At 44.6% G+C, this 26,832-nt stretch overlaps 1 protein-coding gene across 1 annotated transcript in view; it reads right to left on the bottom strand.

Annotated features, from left to right (window-relative positions):
* Positions 1-26,832, bottom strand: part of LOC121571120 (neurexin-2) — a 712,543-nt gene that overhangs the window by 397,807 nt on the left and 287,904 nt on the right. Inside the window, 4 exon segments of the mRNA XM_041882424.2 lie at positions 14,827-15,017; positions 18,300-18,568; positions 18,570-18,682; positions 19,117-19,236. Coding sequence (XP_041738358.2) covers positions 14,827-15,017; positions 18,300-18,568; positions 18,570-18,682; positions 19,117-19,236 — 693 coding nt within the window.

Genomic DNA, 26,832 nt, shown 5'->3' with positions numbered 1-26,832 from the left:
TCACTCTGTGTCTGTCTCTCAATTCCTCTTTCACTATGTGTTTTTCTCTCTATTCCTCTTTCACTCTGTGTCTGTCTCTCAATTCCTCTTTCACTCTGTGTCTGTCTCTCTATTCCTCTTTCACTCTGTGTCTCTCTCTTTATTCCTCTTTCACTCTGTGTGTCTCTCTTTATTCCTCTTTCACGCTGTCTGTGTCTCTTTATTCCTCTTTCACTCTGTGTCTGTCTCTCTATTCCTCTTTCACTCTGTGTCTGTCTCTCTATTCCTCGTTCACTCTGTTTCTCTCTCTATTCCTCTTTCACTCTGTGTCTCTCAATTCCTCTTTCACTCTGTGTCTGTCTCTCTATTCCTCTTTCACTCTGTGTCTCTCTCTTTATTCCTCTTTCACTCTGTGTCTCTCTCTTTATTCCTCTTTCACGCTGTCTGTGTCTCTCTCTTTATTCCTCTTTCACTCTGTGTCTGTCTCTCTATTTCTCTTTCACTCTGTGTCTGTCTCTCTCTTTCTCTCTCTCCCTCTCTCTCTATATATACAGTATGTCTCACCCTTTCTTTTCCTCTCTGCTGCTCTTTATTTATCTTCCTCCCTCTCTCCTCTGTGAGAGGGCTGTCTGCCGGGTGATGGAGAGGGGGACACACGCCTGTTAAAACAATTGCGTCCCCGCGACAACGCCCGTCCGTTAGGGGGAAATTCTTTACTGGGCAGCCCTGTCAGAGGGAAAAGTCCAGCCAATCAGACGCTGGGGATTTAGCCACTGTTGTTGTCTCGTAAATCAACTGCCCTCCCCCTCTGCTCGCCTCACTGCACTGTAGTAGTCCACAATATAGGCCATCAAACTGGATAATGTGCTGCTATCCACTGAACTGTGGTCAACACTAACCAAAAAAACAGGGAACGGCGGCCATTTTGTTCTGAACATGAACTAGCCTGCAAAATCTATTACTAAATGTAAGCCTGAACTCTTTATGAACGCTTTATGAAGCTCCACTTTCGCCAACCACGATTCGCTTCAGTTGAGATCGATGTGACAACAACCAGCACATCAAAGGAAGTAAGTGGGAAACCAAAGCAATTTTGATGAAGGTTTTTGTCCTCCGCTAAACCTCAACCCACAGCTGTCCTCCTTCTATCCCCTATGGGAGTCATTGATTTCAGGTCTTTATTTTGTTACGTGCTCTAACAGGCACACACGCCAACAAAGTGCTTTCCCTCTCCCCGTTTTCAACAAAACTCTAGCAATCAGCTGGCAAGGAGAAGCAGGGAGGGAAAATCGCTGTGCTGAGTAATAACACAGTAAATTGTAGTCGACGACAGGTCAGTGCATGAAAAAATTTAAAACACTGCTCAGTTGCAGCACTCAAGCTTCGCCTATCACTTATTCACAGAGCACTGACAGGAAGGAGAAGGAGGAGAGAAGGAGAGGAGGAAAGAGGAGGAGAGGAGAAGAGGAGAGGAGGAAAGGAGGAGAGGAGTAGATGAGTAGAAGAGGAGAGGAGGAGAGGAGTAGGGGAGAAGAGAAGGAAAGGAGGAGAGGAGGAGAGGAGGAGAGGAGGAGAGGAGGAGAGGAGAAAGGAGAGGAGGAGAGGAGGAGAGGAGGAGAGGAGGAGAGGAGAGGAGGAGATGAGTAGAAGAGGAGAGGAGGAGAGGAGTAGGGGAGAAGAGAAGGAAAGGAGGAGAGGAGGAAAGGAGGAGAGGAGGAGAGGAGTAGGGAGAGGCAGAAGAGAGGGATAGTAATACATAAATGCATATAATACATATTGATGAGAGAGGGAGACGGAGAGAAAAAATATTTTGATGATGATGTTGATCATGAAAGTTCTGACAATTTTGATGATGCTGATTACGGTGATGAGATTAATTATGATGATAATGATGATGATGATCGCTGTGATGATGAAAATGGAGCTAATGATGATTATATAATTGTGAAATGAATTTATTCCTTCGCTGTCCTGCTCCTCCTCTCTGTATCTTTCATCTTCCTTCATTCCTAATCATTGAGGAGGATTGTATTACAAAGGGAAAAGTAACTAGCTACGTACTAATTCTCTTATAGAATATAGCATACATGGTATAATTGTGTTGTGCCATTTACCTTAGATTATTAGGCAAATACATACAAGCTCTGCTTCAGTCCATCTTCAGTCTCCTCCCACCCTTCACTTCCTTCTCAAAATGGCAATCAGATATCATTGCAGGTAGAAATTTGAGATTATTTAATAAAAAGTTAATGAAACACATGCACAAACACACAAACACATATTCACACAATCACGCACACACACACAAACACACACGCACACACACGCACATGCACACAAACACGCATGCACATGCACACACACACACACACAAGCAATGAAAGGACCATGGTCCCAAAATACATTTCACTAGGCAGACGTACAGATGTAAAGGTAAGCACTGTATCTGTGTGTCTGTGTCTGTGTCTGTGTGTGTGTGTGTTTGTGTGTGTGTGTTTCTGTGTGTGTGTCTGTGTGTGTCTGTGTGTGTGTGTGCCTCTGTGTGTGTGTGTGTGTGTGTGTGTGTCTGTGTATGTGCGTGTGTGTGTTAGTGTGTGTGTTTTTCTGTGTGTGTGTCTGTGTGTGTCTGTGTGTGTGTCTCTGTGGGTCCGTGTATACATATGTGTCTGGGTGTGTGTCTGTGTGTACATGTGTGTCTGTGTGTGTGTGTGTGTGTGTCTGCATACATTGGCCATGTACAGCTGAAGTCGGAAGTTTACATACACTTACATACACACCACTACACAAATTTCTTGTTAACAAACTATAGTTTTGGCAAGTCGGTTAGGACATCTTCTTGGTGCATGACACAAGTAATTTCTCCAACAATTGTTTACAGACAGATTATTTCACTTATAATTCATTGTATCACAATTCCAGTGGGTCAGAAGTTTACATACACTAAGTTGACTGTGCCTTTAAACAGCTTGGAACATTCCAGAAAATGATGTCATGGCTTTAGAAGATTCTGATAGGCTAATTGACATAATTTGAGTCAATTGGAGGTGTACCTGTGGATGTATTTCAAGGCCTACCTTCAAACTCAGTGCCTCTTTGCTTGACATCATGGGAAAATCAAAAGAAATCAGCCAAGACATCAGAAAAAAAATTGTAGACCTCCACAAGTCTGGTTCATCCTTGGGAGAAATGTCCAAACGCCTGAAGGTACCACGTTCATCTGTACAAACAATAGTACGCAAGTATAAACACCATGGGACCATGCAGCCATCATACCGCTCAGGAAGGAGACGCGTTCTGTCTCCTAGAGATGAACATACTTTGGTGTGAAAAGTGCAAATCAATCCCAGAACAACAGCATAGGACCTTGTGAAGATGCTGGAGGAAACAGGTACAAAAGTATCTATATCCACAATAAAATGAGTCCTATATCGACATAACCTGAAAGGCCGCTCAGCAAGGAAAAAGCCACTGCTCCAAAACCGCCATAAAAAAGCCAGACTACGGTTTGCAACTGCACATGGGGACAAATATTGTACTTTTTGGAGAAATGTCCTCTGGTCTGATGAAACAAAAATAGAACTGTTAGGCCATAATGACCATCGTTATGTTTGGAGGAAAAAGGGAACAGCTTGCAAGCCGAAGAACACCATCCCAACTGCTGCCACCCAACGGGTTGTGGCAAAATGGCTTAAGGACAACAAAGTCAAGGTATTGGAGTGGTCATCATAAAGCCCTGACCTCAATCCTATAGAAAACTTGTGGGCAGAACTGAAAAGGCGTGTGCGAGCAAGGAGGCCTCCAAACCTGACTCAGTTACACCAACTCTGTCAGGAGGAATGGACCAAAATTCAACCCAAACTATTGTGGGAAGCTTGTGGAAGGCTACCTGAAACATTTGACCCAAGTTAAACAATTGAAAGGCAATGCTACCAAATACTAATTGATTGCATGTAAACTTCTGACCCACTGGGAATGTGATGAAATAAATGAAAGCTGAAATAAATCATTCTCTCTAGTATTATTCTGACATTTCACATTCTTAGAATAAAGTAAAAGCTGAAATAAATCATTCTCTCTAGTATTATTCTGACATATCACATTCTTAAAATAAAGTGGTGATCCTAACTGACCTAAGACAGGGAATTTTTACTAGGATTAAATGTCAGGAATTGTGAAAAACTGAGTTTAAATGTATTTGGCTAAGGTGTATGTAAAGTTACGACTTCAACTTTATATATATGTTTGTGTGTGAAAGCTATGTGAGAGGCCTTCCCATGAGGTTGGCTTGCTGTTAAATGCCCGTACATTTAAACAGCTCTTAAAAACCTATCAACCTTCAACACGTGGAGACTTTCTTGCGGAAGGCCACATGATGTTAGATCAAAATGCACTTCTCTACCACACTGGGATTTTCCATAGGGGAGACTCCCTGTGATACTTTCACAAGTCACATTCAATTACCAGCCCTCTACTCCTCCCATCGCTCCCAGACTGCAAATGGACCGGACAGAGCTACTCTGTATGGAGCGAGGGAGGAGAGGAGAAAGAGGGAGGAGACATCAATTCTTCCCACATAATAGAATAGATCTGACATTGTACAAATGACATTTCCTGGGCATCAGAATAATGGAAGAGCGGTGTACCCCTTGGACATGACGAGGATGTGTAGTAAAGGAGGGGGATGAATAGCCATTGTTTTAATGGATGTATAATGTGTATAACTGTGATGGCATCGCTATGGTCACAACTGAGTGTGAATTGGCATATGTGGCATTGACGTTGTTAGTGTCAAAAGCCATATTGAACGATACGGTTAGTTGAACAGTACTGTTATGTGGTTAGGTTCGTAATTAAAAGGTTGGCGAATATCACTGACACGTGCACGCACACCCCCCACTCTCATCCCTCTCCACATTCAAAGATAACGCCTAAATAAGTACATTCACAGTAGGGGGTCAAGTCATACACAGAGACCCCCACATACACAGAGACCCACACATACACATAGACCCCTACATACACAGAGACCCCCACATACACAGAGACCCCTACATACACAGAGACCCCCACATACACATAGACCCCTACATACACAGAGACCCCTACATCCACAGAGACCCACACATACACATAGACCCCCACATACACAGAGACCCCTACATACACAGAGACCCCCACATACACAGAGACCCCCACATACACAGAGACCCCCACATACACAGAGACCCCTACATCCACAGAGACCCCCGCAAACACACTCAGTGTCTCTCTCCTTTAGGGCGATGGTCAATAGCCATTCCAGTGAGGCACACTGATCGATGCAGGCCCAATTTAGCAGCCAGCAGAGGCGTGGGCAGCGCATGGCCACAGCTGGTTAAAGACATCAACCAGGACCACGGGTCACCACCAAGCACCAACACAACGTGCCCACCTCAGGGACCCGGTCAATCATTTGACCCCGCTCCTCTGTAAACATCTACAACCAACAATCACCAACCAGTCAGGGTTATCTCCTTCATGACACAACAGAGAGACACACTACAATGAGTAACATAGTAGTACGGCCTTCAATGCTACACAGTTTCTTTTCATAGCACCAGCAGTAATGGGATGAAATACAGCAGGACGCAATTACTGTCCACCATTTACACCTTTACTCTGATCTAAAGCTAACGGTCAGTGCTAATCGATTCTATAGCGAGGGTGTCATGACTGAACTTTATGCATTGGCGATGCTACCGTGCTACTCATTAGCGCTAGTGCTACAGTGTGAGTGTCTCCTTTCCCTCCTAGTGCTAATGATTATAGAGCCGGCCGACGCCGCCGTAGCCTAACGATGGAGACGTAATTATGTTTTGCATGCAGGTGTCGTTACAGAAAGGTTAGGGATATTGTTGAAAAACACATTGCTTTTAAAAAAGCAGTCAGCCGTAACTGCTTCCTACTCAATAGGTCAGAGTGAATTGGGAGCCAAATTCCACATGATACCCTCAGTTTTCTGTCCAAATATCAGGAATTTCTCTCTAGCGTAGATTATTTAATTACAGTAGCTAACGCTTTCTATTGCTGTTCAATGACAATACAATACCTCCATGTCCGAGCTATTCCGGTCAGGATTTGGGCAATTGAAAAGAGAAACACCACACTTATTTAGCAGCCATTCCCCAGTCTCCAGTTGAATGGGACAGCGATGGGGAGATTTATTTCTGCTACAACAGGGCCACAGCTTTATCCTTGCAGATGGGGAACTGGGAGACAATGGCTAGCGGTTAGCGCTGCGGCACGCCTGCTGAGGTATGCAGAGGTTTCTGTATTGCATGGCAGAATTAGCAGCTAGTAACAGATTAGAGCCAAGCTTTTTCGACAAAAACCCAGCTAAAAGGTGACATAACGGGTAATCTAAAGTTTACCGCTGGCAAGCACAGGTTTCATTAAAATGTGGGTACCTACCTCTTCTCTCCCTTCCTTCCTTCCCCCTTTCCTTCCCACCCCTCCCTTCATGTTTTATTTAGTCCTGCTTTGGGAAAAATCTAGACGAATGTATTAGTCCTCTGCTTCTGCTATGGTGATTCAACAAGGGTTTCCTTCGATAAAAGTAATTCTTAAAGAACAAGGGGGATGTAGTATTACATTGGGAACCAATGTAACTTAGTTCACCATTTTTTATTATTTCTCTCTCTGTTCTGGGTAACATTGTTTTTATGAATAACGTTCAAGATCCCTGGTTGTTTTTATTCATCCCTCCATCCCACTATTAAATATAGACAGTATTATCTTAGTCCTTGTCTTACCATTAGCATAGTAAGGCTAGGCTAACCCCTAAGGGCTGTGAGTGTTTATGTTGTGCTTGTATTTTGATTTGTGTTTACAGGAAGCACTTCCCAATCCACGTGACCAGCATAACTTACTTAAGCTTCATCTTGGAGTTGAAACACAGACCCAGACATAGCATTAAACCGAATAGCACCAAGACCCCACAGAGAAACAAATATTTTTGGGGGGGACAGGGACGGGGACGGGGACGGAGACAGGGACGGGGATGGGGACGGGGACGGGGGACGGGACGGGACGGAGACGGGACAGGGACAGGACGGGACGGAGACAGGGACGGGACGGGACGGGGATGGGGATGGGGACGGGGACGGAGACGGAGACGGGGACGGGGACGGAGACAGGGACGGGGACGGGGATGGAGACAGGGACGGAGACAGGGACGGGGACGGGGGGACGGGGGGACGGTGTTGTTTCCGTTCGTTACTTAAAATATGAACCACATGGGTGTTAGTAATGGGTGTTAGTAATGGGTGTTAGTAATGGGTGTTAATGTTAATGTCTGTTTTATTCTACTTCAGCTTCTGGAGCCATTCTTGGAATGTGACGCGATAGCGTGGACTAATACAATGAGGGATAATCACATCTCATCAGCTAGAGAAGGGGATTAGAGAACGCTGTCTCCTGCTCACCTCTCTAGATGTACTAGACCTAAAGACAAAATGCCAATTTGTTTGCCTGATTTGAGGCTAATCTACTCTGGTAGCGATACAAGTTGGACACATCTAAATAGCTTTGAACAAGAGAGAGTAGCTAGCACAGAATCAAGGGAGAAACAAAATAGAAATGTCAGGCAATAAAGCTAAGCCACAAAGTCTGACACATTTTAATATCTCGCACTAGGGATGTGTTTACTAGCAGAAAACATTTCCTGCCTTTTGATTTCCATTCAGGGCTAATTAGCCTAGAGCTAATCACAGAGGAGAGCTGGTTAACGAGAGGGATCATACTGGAGCACAGTGAAGGTGTGGCATGTCTCAGTCAGACCACAACAAAACTACTTAGCAGGGCACTGTACTTATTGTGTAAAAGTATGACAATCTGTCTAATGATTCAGTACTGTCTGATACCATATAGACCAGGGCTGCCCAACCCTGGTCCTGGAGAGCTACCATCCTGTAGGTGTTCACTCCAACCCTGGTCCTGGAGAGTTACTGTCCTGTAGGTTTTCACTCCAACTCTGGTCCTGGAGAGTTACCATCCTGTAGTTGTTAACTCCAACCCTGGTCCCGGAGAGCTACCGCCCTGTAGTTGTTAACTTCAACCTTGGTCCTGGAGAGCTACCGTCCTGTAGTTGTTAACTCCAACCTTGGTCCTGGAGAGCTACTGTCCTGTAGTTGTTCACTCCAACCCTAGTCCTGGAGAGCTACCGTCCTGTAGTTGTTCAATCCAACCCTAGTCCTGGAGAGCTACCGTCCTGTAGTTGTTCAATCCAACCTTGGTCCTGGAGAGCTACCATGCTGTAGTTGTTAACTCCAACCCTGGTCCTGGAGAGCCACCGTCCTGTAGTTGTTCAATCCAACACTTGTCCTGGAGAGCTACCGTCCTGTAGTTGTTCACTCCAACCCTGGTCCTGGAGAGCAACTGTCCTGTAGGTGTTCACTCCAACCCTGGTCCTGGAGAGCTACCGTCCTGTAGTTGTTAACTCCAACCTTGGTCCTGGAGAGTTACCGTCCTGTAGTTGTTCACTCCAACCCTGGTCCTGGAGAGTTACCATCCTGTAGTTGTTAACTCCAACCCTTGTCCTGGAGAGCTACCGTCCTGTAGTTGTTAACTCCAACCCTGGTCCCGGAGAGCTACCATCCTGTAGTTGTTAACTCCAACCCTGGTCCTGGAGAGCTACCGTCCTGTAGTTGTTCAATCCAACACTTGTCCTGGAGAGCTACCGTCCTGTAGTTGTTAACTCCAACCCTGGTCCTGGAGAGCTACTGTCCTGTAGGTGTTCACTCCAACCCTGGTCCTGGAGAGCTACCGTCCTGTAGTTGTTAACTCCAACCTTGGTCCCGGAGAGTTACCGTCCTGTAGTTGTTCACTCCAACCCTGGTCCTGGAGAGTTACCGTCCTGTAGTTGTTAACTCCAACCTTGGTCCCGGAGAGTTACCGTCCTGTAGTTGTTAACTCCAACCCTGGTCCTGGAGAGTTACCGTCCAGTAGGTGTCCACTCCAACCCTGGTCCTGGAGAGCTACCGTCCTGTAGGCATTCGCTCCAACCCTAATCTAGCACACCTGATTCTAAATAATTATAATAATTAGCTGGTTGATAAGCTGAATCAGTTTAGTTACAAACTAAGCTGGGGCTAGAACAAAAACCTTCAGGAGGGTAGCTTCAGGGCCAGAGTTTGGCAACGCTGATATAAGCATTAGCCACCTCCTCTGTCAAGTATGGAATGAGAAAAAAGAATAGGAGAGTCGGCTGAACACATATGGGATAAAGTTTGTGGATAGAAGTACCTGAAACGCACGTAATTGACACTATCCTCAAAGATAGCAATGGTAATCGAGATAACCCACAGAAACTAGCCTTGAAGGCTCACGCTATTGATGTGAGCCAGGCAACCATTTCACATCGTACTTTCCAGGCTTCAAATCAAATCAAATCAAATTGTATTTGTCACATGCGCCGAATACAACAGGTGTAGACCTTACAGTGAAATGCTTACAAGTTCTTAACCAACAATGCAGTTCAAGTAATAGAGTTAAGAAAATATTTAATAAATAAACTAAAGTAAAAAATAAAATGAAAATTAACACAATAAAATAACAATAGCAATAGTGAGGCTATATACAGGGGGTACCGGTACCGAGTCAATGTGCGGGGGTACAGGTTAGTCGAGGTCATTTGTACATGTAGGTAGGGGTAAAGTGACTCTACAGTACCGCTTGCCGTGCAGTAGCAGAGAGAACAGTCTATGACTTGGGTGACTGGAGTCTTTGACAATTGTTTGGGCCTTCCTCTGACACCGCCTAGTATAGAGGTCCTGGATGGCAGGAAGCTTGGCCCCAGTGATGTACTGGGCTGTACGCACTACCCTCTGTAGTGTCTTACGGTCGGAAGCCGAGCAGTTGCCATTCCAGGCGGTGATGCAACCGGTCACAATGACAGTGCTCGTTTCATCCTACTTCTGTTTCTTCAACATCGGTTCCTTGGTGACTGTACTATCAGCACTGCCGCTGCACATAACAAACTGAACAGGATCCACTTCCCCTCTCCTGTGGGACTCCATATTGTTTTCTGACAATCTGGATTTTGAAGATTCCACCACTCCAAAATAATCACTTTAGAACAAGGAAAAAGAAAAGAAAACTGACAACCCATTTTCTCTGGTCAATTACACACACCAACAAGGCCTTGAAACTTTTCTGCTAGTGCTGTCAGGGATGCTGTGCACACCAACACACACACTGAGATTGGTCCGGGGAAACGTTTGATACAAAAAGCTATGTATGTGTGACTGCTGTGGACTACTGGAGGATACACTAGGTATTTGTGTGATAAGGGATAGATGTGTGTATATATGTGAGAGTATTAGTGCATTTGTCCGTGTGTGTGTGTGTGTGTGTGTGTGTGTGTGTGTGTGTGTGTGTGTGTATGTGTGTGTGCGTGTATGTGCGTGTGTGTGTGTATGTGTGTGTGTGTGTGTGTGTGTGTGTGTGTGTGTGTGTGTGTGTGTGCAATTCTCTGCTCTCTATGTGTATGTCTCTAGGTGTATTGGATAGAGACGGGAGTTGCCGACGTCTCAGTCTGGGAATTGGCCGTGGACTTCAGAGCACCGTCTGAATATACAATTAGACTAGGGGATTGTGGATAGAGACATCACTCCCCAGTAAAGGTCCTTGGAAAAAAGATGAACATCTATTACTCTTCCCACAAGCGCTGCGACGCTGCAGGCTATATCCCCTGAAGGCTGGAGCTCAGCAGATAAAGATAAAGAAAGTAAAGACCAAAACAACACGAAGGGAGTTAAAGTTATTTATAAGAAAATCGGACTTCTCCCAAATGAAAATGGATGGCCCTCCCTTCAGCTAAATATATTTGACCTAAACCGTCCTGTAAGCACCACATGGCAACGCAGTAATGTTTATAGCGTACAGGGCTGCGGGCCAGAAGGTTGTGGGTTCGCAGACCACCGTGGACAACAGTAGGGGTGGAGAGATCTCCTTTAGTAAAAGCATTGAATGAATCTATCAACGTATTTGAAAGTCAGAGAAAAAAATGCCTTATATAAACATTTCATGCAATTCTATTTTACATATTTTTTTATATCAGACATATTAACGGAATGACAGGCTAAGAATGGACAGAGAGAGAGGCCTATGAGTTCATCTTATCATATTTCTCCAATGCCAAATCAGTGTGTCTTGTTTGCAATGAAACTGTCCCTGTTTGCAAATAATTACATTTGAGATGTCATTAGAAATCTGAGCATGGTACCTTCCAAAGATAGGCCGACCTTTCCACCCCAGACAGAGTAAGCCTACCGATGCATAAAAATGTACACTTTAACTGCTGGCTACTCTTCTTCCGTGGCTTAACCAAACAAGAGAACTTCACAAGTGTTTGCCTAAAAGCTGTCTGGGTTTAAACATCTTCTATGGTCTAGAAAGTGAATAGCTTAATCAATTGATAGTGACATAATTAGATTACTTCCCAAGCAAAGTAAATGTTTTGCCTCCTCGGCTATAGAATGTTGTAGCGCAGCCTCTGAATGTCAAAGAAACAAAACAATGATATCCCCATATGCAGGAGTCACGTCTTTCCCGGGTATTTTACAGATTGTTTCTAGCATAAAGCATCGCAGACCAAAGCGCTGTTATAGATCACTTTATATAATCAGATCCGGTTTATTTTCTTCTAAATATTAACCTAACAAGGGGTAGGCCTGTGCTTTTTGCCATTTTCTTTATTAAAAAGTAGGCCACACCTTCTCATACCCCCTCAATTCGAGTCTTGGTTTTAACTTAACAGCCCTTCACTGACATGGAGGTAGGCTATTTAAAGAATGCATGGTGGGTGGAGGAATTGACTGACAAATCTGTGGATATAGCAGCCTATAGCCTAATTTCGTCTGTCAAACAGGTAGGCCTACCTCTAATTTCTTCAATAGGAAGAAATGGGCTCCAACACAAAGCCCTCTTGTTGTTAGTAAAGTCTAATTAAAATGAAGACTGTTGAAATGAATTATGCCTACTCGAATTTGCCTACTTTCAGCACCATGAGCTGTCAATTTCCGATTGATTGTGCCACGGCTGCTGCTTCAAGTTTCAGCACCACAATGTAAATTACTAGAATCTGGCTTATTGTGAGGTCAATAACTCTGATAAATAGGCCTACATCATGGGCAAGAAACATATTGTTTTTAATCAAATCAATTATAGTAGTAGCAAGCTATCAAAGTTGACCTCCGGTCCTCCTTCTCAAAGTGAACAGAACATAGACTATAGGCTAGTCCGTGCACAAGATAGTGACTTTTTTGGACTAGGCTTAATAAATAAATAAAAAATCAGAAGAAACCTTTAACTCTCCTCCTGAACTGCCACTGTAGACCTACACAGCACAGCCATTGTTAGGCAGCACACAAACATTTTTTGGATCAGCAAGAGCAGAGCAGGCCGGGGCTCAGGGTTGGAACATCCATCACAGTGTGTAATACAGCCTAGTTTTATTTACACCATCCCAGCAGCTATCTTAGAAATATAATTTGCTCTGTGCTTCTCTGAGCATGCACTTCATAGCCTGTAAGCTATGGATCATTTGATTGAGACCACACTAAATAGCCTATAGGCCCACTTGATACTGCGAACCCAGTGGAGAAACAGAGATGAGGCGCGGCATCACATCAATATAGCCTAATAAGCAACTCATTCTAAAACACAGAGAAATATTGAAATTTCATCAATTACAAATTACATGACCCTCCCCTGGATGAGATTTTAAAAAGACTAAACCCTCCTCTTGACTGAAATTGAAAAAGCATGACCCTCCCCCATTTTCCTCCAGGGACCCCTTCTGTACATTTAGAACCATCCCTTAGTGATAGTGAGAGTGAAGTGCCATGCTATCTACAGACGTGTGGATTCAGTGTTTATACAACGCCTCGTCTAGCACCCAGTGAGCCGAAGAACACTCACCATGTCGGTTGGCAATGAAAAGGGGAAAATGGCCACCCCCTTTTTCTTCACAAATTGCCGGGGCCTTCTGTTACTTTTACAGAGACACATTTCACACATTTTCAAATATGCAAATGGCGGTGCTAGCAACGCGGGGTCTGTAGCTGGAGCTAGAAGCACAAGCATTTCGCTACACCCGCTGTAACATCTGCTAAACACGTGTATGTGACAAATAACATTTGATTTGATTTGACTTGATTTGGAGGCCAAGAGGCTTGTTGACGATGCACGCTTAGTTTCTGGCAGCCGTTTATGACATTCAATGCCCACACTGAATCTCAATAGTCTTCCTCTTCTCCACGACTTCATCTGCACTGATATGAATGAACAGTGTCTACGCTCAGCAGAAAACTGAATGTCCTCTTGGTCTAACAGTCTAAGACATTGGTTGCTCCTGTGGGAGACCCGAGTTCATATCCTGCGGTTTATACCTACTTATTGCCGTCCTCTTTCCACAGGCCTCCTGATTCTTCCCTCTTATCAAGCTACATCCAGGGATATGTGTAATCACTATCCTCCCTTAATATAAGGTCCCTGGTACTGCGCCAGTCAGCTGAAATCCACTCATGATTAACACAGCCTATTTAATGGCACCAGTCGGCCCTGCAGATAAAGGTACTGACAGAGAGAGGACGTACCCCATCAATAAGCCATGCCTTATAAAAGTCATAGTTGGCTTTGATCTTTTGACTTCTCAGATCCGCCAGCACCCACTGGGAGTGCACCCCCCCTGTGGAAGAAACAGATGCTTCTCTCCTGAAAGCCATTGTTGATAGTGGTGATCACATCTCTGACGAAAGTCAAGTGTACCCGGGGTACTTTGTTTTCCCAACGTCGGACCGCCAGCAGAATTTCAAATAGAGACGCGTCTAGTTGGAGGAAGAGGAATATGTGGGGTTTGTTTTCGTCGATATTGTTGTTATTTTCCCCCTTCAATCTCTTTGGAGACGCAGGGGTTTTAGTTCATATTAGGAGGGGCTGATTGGCTGGGGAAATTGTGCAGAGCGTCCGGGGATGCCGACAGCGGCTGAAGGAGAGGATCATATTTCAAGGTGAAGAGGGTTGGTTGGTGCGGCGGGCTGCCTGCCAGCCTTTTGTTAGGTTTAATTTTGACTGCTGTCCACTGTTGTTTGGCGGGCGGATTTGCGATTGGCACCGGGAGCGGGTTTCTCTACTCTGCCTAACCTGAACCCCAAGCCTCCTGAACGGGCATGCATTTGAAAGCTGAACAAACAGAATAAAAATGAATAAATAACTGTGCACACGTACGGGCATGTGCACACTCTTAGCATACTCGAAGGGGGAATAAAGGTGCACACACGCACACACACACACACTCACACACACCACAGGAGGTTAATGTTAACTGTCAGATAGTCAGCAACTTTTCAGCACCTTTTCAGCCCAAGTCTCATGGTACACACATTACAGACACAGAGACTTTTATTGTCATTGTTGCGTGACAGTACATGAAATACTGTCTCACTGAGAGACAGCCAAGAGTCGTATCAAGTGAAAGGACCGGCTGAGTGTGTGTAAAGACAGCCAAGTCTTGGCATGACTCTTTGGGGAACTATCTTTCATAAGTCACAGCTGGTTTGCTCAGTGAGCATTCTCTGCAGACATGGTTGACTATTTCCGACTGTGCATGCCACAGGAACGCTACTTAAAACACAGTGGAATCTCTGAGTAACTCACTGAAAGCTGGAGAGAACCAGAGAGAGAAGAACCAAATATATTGGGATATGTGCCCAATATTGACAAACTTGATTAGTAGTAGAGCCACGGAGGACCCTTCAACTACAGTAGTTACCTACGGAAAAGGGGATATGGAATAATGCCCCTTACCTTTGAGATCCAGGTTGCGGGCTCCATTGGAGTGCTGGGTGACGGTGCGTGAGTCGATCTTGAGCGTGTGCACGTTGTTGGCGTCCCGGGAGACCACCACGTTGTGCCACTGGTTGTCGTTGAGTGGCTTGTCCGAGTTGCCCTTCATCAGCGACGGACCATTGCCGAGGTCAAAGACATAATGGACGTAGCTATAAACACAGGTCGTAAGATACTTTTAGTAAATGACTGTAGGTGTGTGTGTGTGTGTGTGTGTGTGTGTGTGTGTGTGTGTGTGTGTGTGTGTGTGTGTGTGAGACTGAACGAAAACCTGTAAGGGACAAAGTGGCAAAGGTGCTTCAAAAAGGAGAACATTTCTACCAATAACACCTCATCCATCACATTCAGTCAGTGTGACCAAACCAAAATCAAAATGTCACCCATAGAACAACGTTCTTTGAAATAAGTGTAAACCAGACATAGCCAGGTCTAGCCAAGCAAGCTGAAGAATTTGGTGTTTGGCTCTTTTGAAAAATGTTCCAGGCTCTTTTGAAATTTTTTCCAGACCCTTTAAAAAAAATTCCTGGCTCTCTTTTGAAAGATGTTCCAGGCTCTTTTGAAAAATGTTCCAGGCTATTTTGAAAAATGTTCCAGGCTCTTTTGAAAAATGTTCCAGGCTATTTTGAAAAATGTTCCAGGCTCTTTTTGAAAAATGTTCCTGGCTCTTTTGAAAAAGGTTTCTCCAGTCAAATATTTGTTTTGAACAACTCCATGGAGACACCATGCAGTACTTTCAGTATAGTTAAGGCTATTCAATGGAGGAGCCCGGAGTTCAAGGAGACAGGCTGAGCCAGTCCAACCCATATTATATGTAAACAGCATCCTTTCACTGAGCCTCCAGCAGTAGATTGCCCTACCCCACTTACAGTAATATACAGCTTCTCAGAAATGATATACTTTGTCTTTTTTTGTTTTGACATGTAAATAAGAAACTAGTTTTTCCTCTCAGATGCTCTGAATGAAACTTTCCCCTCCTATTTGCCCAGAGGTGGACATGGTGGCATATTTCGTTCATGCGCAAAATGATTTGCTTTTGTGTCATCTGGTGATGACTAGTTTGCCTGAGCAATGTTTTTCGAATTTGTTTATTCCTGCTTTGCCTTGTCTTTGTGTGTGCTGAAAGAGAAGGTTGGGGTCCTTTGTGTCGTAACAATGCCAGGCGGGGAGGAAGAGGGGCAGGGAGATACATGCATCACAACAAGCATTTTTCAAATATACTGTAAGAATGGATGAATAGCCTGGCGACAGCAGGGAATATAACACACCATTCAGAGCAGAGCTATTTCAGGGTTCCTTTTCTTCAAAGCCTTCATTCAGAGTTTTAACAACTAAATTACAATTTTAAGGCCAATTAAATAGCTTTCAGTCAGTCTGTTTACATCTATGGGGCATATGGATTGTGTGTACAGGTGGATGGGCGTCTGATATTTACAATGAAGAAAGTGGAATATTTTCTCCAACTTCTATTTCCTCCCCATAATTATAGCCTGTTCTGGCCATTCATGGAGCCATAAACCAGAGTGAATATTATTGCTCCCTGAGATATAGAGGGAACTTCCTCCAACCAGCCCTGATTCACAGCACCGTATAACTCAAACTCCCTACCCTATCTTAGTGGAACTTATGTAGGACTTTCTCCTTTTCACTGCATCTACAGTGGGGAGAAAAAGTATTTGATACACTGCCGATTTTGCAGGTTTTCCTACTTACAAAGCATGTAGAGAGGTCTGTAATTTTTATCATAGGTACACTTCAACTGTGAGAGACGGAATCTAAAACAAAAATCCAGAAAATCACATTGTATGATTTTTAAGTAATTCATTTGCATTTTATTGCATGACATAAGTATTTGATACATCAGAAAAGCAGAACTTAATATTTGGTACAGAAACCTTTGTTTGCAATTACAGAGATCATACGTTTCCTGTAGGTCTTTTCACACTGCAGCAGGGATTTTGGCCCACTCCTCTATACAGACCTTCTCCAGATCCTTCAGGTTTCGGGGCTGTCGCTGGGCAATACGGACTTTCAGCTCCCTCCAAAGATGTTCTATTGGGTTCAGGTCTGGAGACTGGCTAGGCCACTCCAGGACCTTGAGATGCTTCTTACGGAGCCACTCCTTAGTTGCCCTGGCTGTGTGTTTTGGGTCGTTGTCATGCTGGAAGACCCAGCCACGACCCATCTTCAATGCTTTTACTGAGGGAAGGAGGTTGTTGGCCAAGATCTCGCAATACATGGCCCCATCCATCCTCCCCTCAATACGGTGCAGTTGTCCTGTCCCCTTTGCAGAAAAGCATCCCCAAAGAATGATGTTTCCACCTCCATGCTTCACGGTTGGGATGGTGTTCTTGGGGTTGTACTCATCCTTCTTCTCCCTCCAAACACGACGAGTGGAGTTTAGACCAAAAAGCTCTATTTTTGTCTCATCAGACCACATCACCTTCTCCCATTCCTCCTCTGGATCATCCAGATGGTCATTGGCAAACGTCCGACGGGCCTGGACATGCGCTGGCTTGAGCAGGGGGACCTTGCGTGCGCTGCAGGATTTTAATCCATGACGGCGTAGTGTGTTACTAATGGTTTTCTTTGAGACTGTGGTCCCAGCTCTCTTCAGGTCATTGACCAGGTCCTGCCGTGTAGTTCTGGGCTGATCCCTCACCTTCCTCATGATCATTGATGCCCCACGAGGTGAGATCTTGTATGGAGCCCCAGACCGAGGGTGATTGACCGTCATCTTGAACTTCTTCAATTTTCTAATAATTGCGCCAACAGTTGTTGCCTTCTCACCAAGCTGCTTGCCTATTGTCCTGTAGCCCATCCCAGCCTTGTGCAGGTCTACAATTTTATCCCTGATGTCCTTACACAGCTCTCTGGTCTTGGCCATTGTGGAGAGGTTGGAGTCTTTTTGATTGAGTGTGTGGACAGGTGTCTTTTATACAGTTAACGAGTTCAAACAGGTGCAGTTAATACAGGTAATGAGTGGAGAACAGGAGAACAGAAAGAAAAACTAACAGGTCTGTGAGAGCCGGAATTCTAACTGGTTGGTAGGTGATCAAATACTTATGTCATGCAATAAAATGCAAATTAATTACTTAAAAATCATACAATGTGATTTTCTGGATTTTTTTTTAGATTCCGTCTCTCACAGTTGAAGTGTACCTATGATAAAAATTACAGACCTCTACATGCTTTGTAAGTAGGAAAACCTGCAAAATCGGCAGTGTATCAAATACTTGTTCTCCACTGTATATTGTAGAATATTTTCATGTAAATAATTGTTTTCTGTTTCGCATTATCGTGTGATTAAGATGTGCCACACTTGGAATGGTAGGCCATGTTGGCAGAATAAGCTGAACTTCACCACATTTCATTTTTCAGGGTAATCTTATGTCATGTCCTTATCAGTAAGGGACGAATCAAACGTCCAGACTCACCCTTTGACCAGCTCCACAATGATGAAGTCGCTGCCGTCCCCCGAGTTGAAGAGCAGCAGGCCGTCCGACGTGGTGGTCTTGAACTGGAAGAAGAGGTGCATGGAAGCGTAGGCCTGCAAAGTAGCCAACGCTAGATAGCTCGCTTTCGTTCGAAACGTCACTGGATCGGCGATGATGTGGCGCATGCCGAAGCGGGCGTTGAGTTCACAGTAGGAGATGTCGCCGTTCTTGCACTGGTCCAGGTAGGGCACGCCATTGACTGTCAGGCCCTTGGAGGTGACCGATGAAGTTGGAGGGCACCATGGAGATGAAGCGGCGCTCTGTCATGATGCCCGTCTCAATGTTGTGGAACTCCAGACGGGTGTGGGCACCTGTCATTTGGCCTGGAGAGCGAAGGAGGACATGGGAATATGTTAGGATTATAGGCATGGAGTTCCTCCTCATTTTCCTAACCATGTGGCCTGATCAGGACACGCTTTAGGCCCAGATCATGATATGTATGCGGATGAAATATGGTAGTTACATGCCATGATGATGTTATTGCTTCCCACTAATGAGCAGTAATGAGCACGGCCAAGCGGCTTATTACAAATACCCCCGTCCTAAACATGGTCAGCCCCAGAGGACTTCTCTGGGCGGTTTGTGACCACCACAAACCGGTTCAAACTGACTGACACTGGCAACGTAAGGAATAACTTCACAGGGTCATTTTTATCCCCAGACTTCATAATACCCCTTCTGTCTTCCATTCCTCTTACCTATCCCTCCATTCTACCCACCAAGGGGTAGTGACAGACAGTGGAGAGTGGACACTGACCTTCTACCGTCACGTTGTCCACAGAGAGCTGGAGGTTCTTTCCTCTGCGCACCACTTTCACCGTGTGCCACTCATTGTCGTTGAGCTTTTGGCCGGCGAAGACCGTCTCGGGTCCTTTACCTGAAGGGAGAGAGCTAGGGTCACCTACCCCATCAGAAAGGGTGTGACACAGTGCAGCAGCCACTATCAGCCACTCAAGTCCTCAGAGGATATACTGTTCAAGGCTTATGGAGAAAACCTGCATGTTTATCCCACACAAACACACACAGTTTTCACACAAATAAAACATGTGTTACAGTACAGTCACACACACACACACAAGCAGAAATACATATACATAGAGTAGTATTATACTACAAGGCATACTGTCACGTCTGTCACGTCTGTCATGTCTGTCATGTCAGTCATATAAAAACCTCTAACCCAGGAAGAAAGACTCATAAACAGACAACCCACCTTGGAATCATACAGTAACAGCAGGATGCCATCAAAGACAAAGCTAGAGGGAAGCTAGGTGTTACAGTGCTTCTTATTGAACAAGCCTTTCATGGTAAAGTGAGGATATCGTCATGGACAGCAGAGATGTGAGGTATAACTATTATATAGCTATCGCCTGTAGGACTCCACACTAGTGGAGCTGTGTAATTGCATAGGGGTCTTTGCCAGACTGAATAGAGAAAGTGTGGGATCATGAGGTGGCTCAGCTGCATTGAATCCCCCTCTTCTCTCCTCTCACTCCCCCTCTCCTCTCCTCTCACTCCCCCTCTCCTCTTCTCTCACTTCGCCTCTCCTCTCCTCTCACTTCGCCTCTCCTCTCCTCTCCTCTCAATCCTCCTCTCACTCCCCCTCTCCTCTCCTCTCAATCCTCCTCTCCTCTCCTCTCACTCCCCCTCTCCACTCCTCTCCTCCCCACTCCTCCTCCTCTCCTCTCCTCTCCTCTCCTCTCCTCTCCTCTCCTCTCCTCTCCTCTCCTCTCCTCTCCCTCCTCTCCTCCCCTCTCCTCTCCTCTCCTCTCCTCTCACTCCCCCTCTCCTCTCCTCTAAATCCTCATCTCCTCTCCTCTCACTCCCCCTCTCCACTCCTCTCAATCCCCCTCTCCTCTCCTCTCACTCCTCTTCTACTCTCAGTCCTCCTCTCCTCTCACTCCACCTCTCCTCTCCTCTCCTCTCCTCTCCTCTCCTCTCCTCTCCTCTCCTCTCCTCCTCCTCTCCTCTTTCTTCCCCTCCCCTCTGCTCTCCTTTCCTCTCCTCTCCTCTCCTCTCCTCTCCAAGACATATTTATTGTAGCGGCTTCTTTCCTCTCTCTCTCTCTCTCTCTCTCTCTCTTTCACCAACTGGGCCCCGCCGCTATTTATAGTTTTTCCAATGACACGGACCAATTATATCAAGAGTAGCAGGGAATGAGTGAGTGAGTGACAGAGAAAAATAGTGTTGGTTTTTGATGAAGTCAGCAGAACTGAATCCGTCTGTCATTGAGGTGCATTATTCTTATTATGTTTTGGATGAGCGATGTCATGATGACGGCTAATTGCGCTAGTGCTAACAGCTGCAGCGAAGGGCTCTATGTTTACACATTCAAAGCAGGATAATTCATTTTACTAAAAGGGCAATACATTGAAAACTAACCAACAGGAAGAGGAAAAGAATTAGGCTATAGTGTAGCACAGCCTAAGAGGCTGAAACTAAAGGCTAACCCTGACGACGGTCGACTCGCAGTATGTCACAATGGCAGTCACCGAGGCAAAGAGAACAGTGATTAGGAGGGAAAATAATGGGTCTGTAAACAAAGTTATAATGAGGGATTCTTCCACTCCACTGCCTGGTGGAACCAGCCCTGAAATAGTACAGTGCCCTGAAGAAGCCAGTCACTTCCATTAAAGACCTACTGTAGGCTACTGTACATTTTCCTGAGTACCATTGTGCAACAACTGGTTAAAGGGCACATTTGGTGTGGTTGGAAAACAACAAAACAAGCAGTGGCCGTCCAACACTGTTGAGGCCAGAGGTTTTGTTTATGCAAGAAGACAATCCAATCTGTCTGTTTATTTTTGCGAGTGGCGATGGATGGTGGCTGCAGGTGCCTTGGTGGATGATGGAGTGTGGCTTGGTGGAATGAGATTGTACCCCCAGTTGTGTGTGAAATGATTTCGTTTTGAGGGAAAAAAGGTTTTTATCAATTGATAGCCCATATGCGCAAACACACACGACACACGCGCGCACATACACACACACACACACACACACACACACACACACACACACACACACAAACAGGATAACCATTTTCCCATTAACTGTTGTTACCTTTCTCCCTGGCTTTTTGTCTGAAGCCACGAAATTGGATAGAGAGACGTTTAATCACACAATTTGAAAAGTAAATATGAGGCAAAGTCCCCTACTGCAGAGAGAGGGAATGAGAGAGAAAGAAAAGTAGAGGGAGAGAGCGAGAGAGAGAGAGAGAGAGCGAGAACAGGAGAACAAGTTTAAGAGAAACTGCTGGAGAGAGAGCTTATGAACGAGAGAACGGGAGAGAGAGAGAGAGAGAGCGAGAGAGAGAGAGAACGAAGGAACAATAGAGTTTGATGTACCACCGGAACACTTTCAGAGCCTCCAGAGCAGGCATAATTATTTTGGAAAATGGTTCAACTGGGATATAGTCCATGTGCTATTTATCTGCCCCGGCTACAAGTGGCCAGAAGAGAGCATGGGGGCTAACGCTAAGGAACAACAGAGGACACATTTACATTACATTTTAATCATTTAGCAGACGCTCTTATCCAGAGCGACTTACATGAGCAATTAGGGTTAAGTGCCTTGCTCAAGGGCACATCGACAGATTTTTCACCTAGTCGGCTTGGAGATTAGAATCAGCGACCTTTCGGTTACTGGCACAACGTGACACATCAGGCCAAAACAGCAGGCCATAACAATGAAGGTTTCAGCGTGCCTGCTACCCTGGGAGAACACCATAAAGAGGTTTGGGGGCAGATAACAGTGCAATGGACCAAATTAGCTTGAAGCTAATTCACAGTAACCTTACTGTAGCTAGCTAGCAGCTAATGGGTCATCCAATTTCCCATTAGCTTGGAGCTAATGCACTGTAAAACCATGTAGCGCTACTGCAGCTAGCTAGCAGCTAATGGGTACTTCAATCACCATAATGCTATGGCTCTACCAACTGCTGCTTACCCAACTGCAGTGGTGTAAAGTACTTAAGTACAAAATACTTTAAAGTACTACTTAAGTCGTTTTGGGGGGTATCTGTACTTCACTTTACTATTTATATTTTTGACAACTTTTACTTTTACTTCACTACATTCCGAAAGAAAATAATGTACTTTTTACTCCATACATTTGACCTGACACCCAAAAGTACTCATTACATTTTGAATGCTTAGCAGGACAGGAAAATGGTCCAATTCACGCACTCAAGACAACACATGGTCATCCCTTCTGCCTCTGATCTGGCGGACTCACTAAACACAAAGGCATCTTTTGTAAATAATGTTGGAGTGTTGGAGTGTGCCCCTGGCTATACATACATTTTAAAAACAAGAAAATGGTGCCGCCTGCTTTGCTTTATAGAAGGAATTTGAAATGATTCATACTTTTACTTTTACAATTTTTTTAAGTTTTTTACTACTTTTATATTTTAGCTATTACTTTTTCTTTTGATACTTAAGTATATTTAGAACCAAATATTTTTAGACTTTTACTCAAGCAGTATTTTACTGGGTCTTTTACTTTTACTTGAGTAACTTTCTATTAATGTATCTATACTTTTACTCAAGTATGACAATTGGGTACTTTTTTCCACCACTGTCCAACTGATAGGCTGATTGGGCTAAAGTAGCTAGCTAGCTAACAGCTAATGGGCACTTCAATCCACATATTGCTATTGCTATTGCTCTACTTCCTGTCCGCCTAACTGGCAGGCTGCTTAATGCTGACGTTTGACCATCTTCTAATGCTCAGGTAATGAAGACAGTAAACAACTAGCGGAAGAGGGCTTAGTGCTAAATGAGGCAGTAAGCCGCTCTAATGCTGCCCTGTCAGCCAGCCTCACCCATCTCTGTAGAAACAACGGCCCGGCTAATCATTAATAAGAGCAGCGATATTAAAATGCAATTAATTCTCATTGCAACTCCGCTTTGTTTTTTGGTTGCTCTCTGATCATATAAACAACGGTCATTCTCTCACTTTTTATCTCATTCATTCTCTATCTATCTTACACTCCATCGCTCCCTCCCCCATATTGTCTGTCCTCAAGGTGGACGGTGTAAAGTTAGGTGTTTTGGTCATCATTGGAAGCTCCTGTTTTAGCCATCTGGTTTAATGTGGATGTCATTGACTGTGTGGAGGACCCATGTCACGCCCTGACTCTAGGACTCGTATTTGTTGAGTCAGGGTGTGTATTTTCTGTGTCGTGTTGTGCTATGTTTATTGTCTATGGTTAGATCTAGTATGTATAGATCTATGTTGGCCTGAGTGGTTCCCAATCAGAGGCAGCTGTTGCTCGTTGTCTCTGATTGGGGACCATACTTAGGCAGCCTTTTGGCACCTGTTAGTTGTGGGATCTTGTTCCGTGTTATGGTATGTTTGTGTGCTTCTTGGACTTCACATTTTGTTTGTTGTTTTTGTCGTGTGTTTATTCGGTTAATAAACATGTATGCTTATCACGCTGCGCCTTGGTCCGTCCCGTTCGTCAACGATCGTGACAACCCATCAGCAGGATGGATGAGATGGGTTACATTCACAAGCTGTTTCCCAATTAACAATAGTCGATTCATCAATTATCACAGTATTTCTATGTAAATACCCTTGATTAATGCACGTTAATCAGTGGCTATGTATTGCAGTGCATCATTCCCACAAGTTAACTCAGGGTTAAGAGACTGGCTAGGAGAAGTGAAGCTCTCCATTTTAGCTCGACCAGAGAGATGGGTGTACTTTGACCGACACAACTGGACCCAAAGTCACAGTTTCTCCCCAACACATAGAACCATTCTTCAGCCACAACACCTTTGACAACAGTGGAATTGAGAGTCTCTACACAGATCTTCTCGACCCAACATCACCTCTCAGTCTCAGTGTCGTCTCAGGCCACGGTATCGTTAACCGGGAGGAATCCTGACATGGCTGGGAGTCTAATTGGGCTGAAGCAAAGCATTGTGGGCCGCCTCAGGGAGCAACAGCCAGCCTCCAAGAGAAAGAGAGTTCAGGAGCTATCAGCGGTAGATAGACAGTGCCGCAAGAAGACAGGGCCATGCCCTCATGGGCTGCGGTGCGAGAGCGTCACATTTACTGGCACAAACGCTTCATGACTCCTTGGGGTGAGAGTGAAACCGCTTCCAGGGGGTCGCTGAAGCATGAGTAAATAACGGAGCCAACGGTTGTGGTCAGAGGGGACTGCAGGGGATGTAAGTCTGTGTCACTGAATCAAGGGGTTGGAGGGTCACGTACTGTGTGTGAGATTATAAGGTTTAACCATTGAGACGCTGTCTACTGCTTTGCATGGCAGAGACTCCATGGTTTGAGGCATTTCTGAAGCTCTTTTGTGAGTTTTCATGTATGGATTTTATACTGCACAGGCGATAATGCATTTTATGCTAGACTATCAATGATAACCTTTGAAATGTGATGGATTCATACATTTGTTTAAAGGATTACATAAATATATAATGAGTCATTTTGGTGATCCCAATTTGTTTACACTGCTTAACAAAGCAACTAGAGGTCATACGCATTTTTTAATTTCCTATTTCATCTTTCTTAGGGTCCTTTCAACCTTTAATCTTCATAGTTAGTAGTGTATAGCCTATAGTAGCCCATAGAGATTGCCTGACTCAAAATCCATGCAGGAGGGAATAATAATGAGGATCTAGCAGAACATTGAGGTGGAGATTCAGCAGTACAGCCATGCGTGCCATCGCAGGGAGAGAAACAGCATTGGGCCTGCATCCACTAATTAAAATGGGCTTCAGACAAATCCTCCCTCATCTTTTCCCTCTCCCTCTTTATTCCCTCATTCTCTCCATTCTCAGCTCATCAGCCCCCCTCTGAGGATGGATGGAGGATGCTGATGCTCAGCACTTCTAGAGGAGAGACAGTGTGTGTGTGTGTGTGTGTGTGTGTGTGTGTGTGTGTGTGTGTGTGTGTGTGTGTGTGTGTGTGTGTGTGTGTGTGTGCGAGAGAGATACAGACAGACAGACAGACAGACAGACAGACAGACAGACAGACAGACAGACAGACAGACAGACAGACAGACAGACAGACAGACAGACAGACAGACAGACAGACAGACAGACAGACAGACAGACAGACAGACAGACAGACAGAGAAGAGAGAGAGATAAAGAGAGAGACAGAGAGAGACAGAGAGAGAGAGATAAATAGATAGATAGATAGATAGATAGATAGATAGATAGATAGATAGATAGATAGATAGATAGATAGATAGATAGATAGATAGATAGATAGATAGATAGATAGATAGATAGATAGATAGATAGATAGATAGATAGAGAGCAGAAGAGTGTAGATCCTGGATGACAGCTATGGATTTTGATCCTGTGTTTTCAGCGCAGTTTGGAAAACGACTGCTAATATCTTTTATCACGTTTTCTCTCCATCTATCTCATCACAAGTGCCACACACTAGACTGGGGTAAAGAGGCTAACAGGAAGCAGCCTGTCAAAAGCATTGTGCTAAAGTACCTTCAGTGACTTCAATTCTAGGTCTGTGTACTGTAGGTGTGTACAGTTAAAGTCGGTAGTTTACATAAACCTTAGCCAAATACATTTAAACTCAGTTTTTCACAATTTATTACATTTAATCCTGGTAATAATTCCCTGTCTTAGGTCAGTTAGGATCACCACTTTATTTTAAGAATGTGAAATGTCAGAATAATAGTAGAGAGAATGATTTATTTCAGCTTTTATTTCTTTCATCACATTCCCAGTGGGTCAGAAGTTTACATATACTCAATTAGTATTTGGTAGCATTGCCTTTAAATTGTTTAACTTGGGTCAAACGTTTCGGGTAGCCTTCCACAAGCTTCCCACAATAAGTTGGGTGAATTTTGGCCCATTCCTCCTGACAGAGCTGGTGTAACTGAGTCAGTTTTGTAGGCCTCCTTGCTCGCACACGCTTTTTCAATTCTGCCCACAAATTTTCTATGGGATTGAGGTCAGGGCTTTGTGATGGCCACTCCAATACCTTGACTTTGTTGTCCTTAAGCCATTTTGGCACAACTTTGGAAGTATGCTTGGGGTCATTGTCCATTTGGAAGACCCATTTGCGACCAAGCTTTAACTTCCTGACTGATGTCTTGAGATGTTGCTTCAATATATCCACATAATTAATGCACCAGGCCCTCCTGCAACAAAGCACCCCCACAGCATGATGCTGCCACCCCCGTGCTTCACGGCTTGCAAGCTTCCCCCTTTTTCCTCTCATCAGACCAGAGGACATTTCTCCAAAAAGTACGATATTTTCCCCATGTGCAGTTGCAAACCGTAGTCTGGCTTTTTTATGGCGGTTTGGAGCAGTGGCTTCTTCCTTGCTGAGCGGCCTTTCAAGTTATGTCGATATAGGACTCGTTTTACTGTGGATATAGATACTTTTGTACCTGTTTCCTCCAGCATCTTCACAAGGTCCTTTGCTGTTGTTCTGGGATTGATTTGCACTTTTCGCACCAAAGTACGTTCATCTCTAGG

Source organism: Coregonus clupeaformis, chromosome 8 (assembly GCF_020615455.1).
Source record: "Coregonus clupeaformis isolate EN_2021a chromosome 8, ASM2061545v1, whole genome shotgun sequence".
Lineage (NCBI taxonomy): Eukaryota > Metazoa > Chordata > Actinopteri > Salmoniformes > Salmonidae > Coregonus > Coregonus clupeaformis.
Note: the sequence above shows the minus strand (reverse complement) of the source record. Positions and strands in the feature narration are given on the sequence as shown.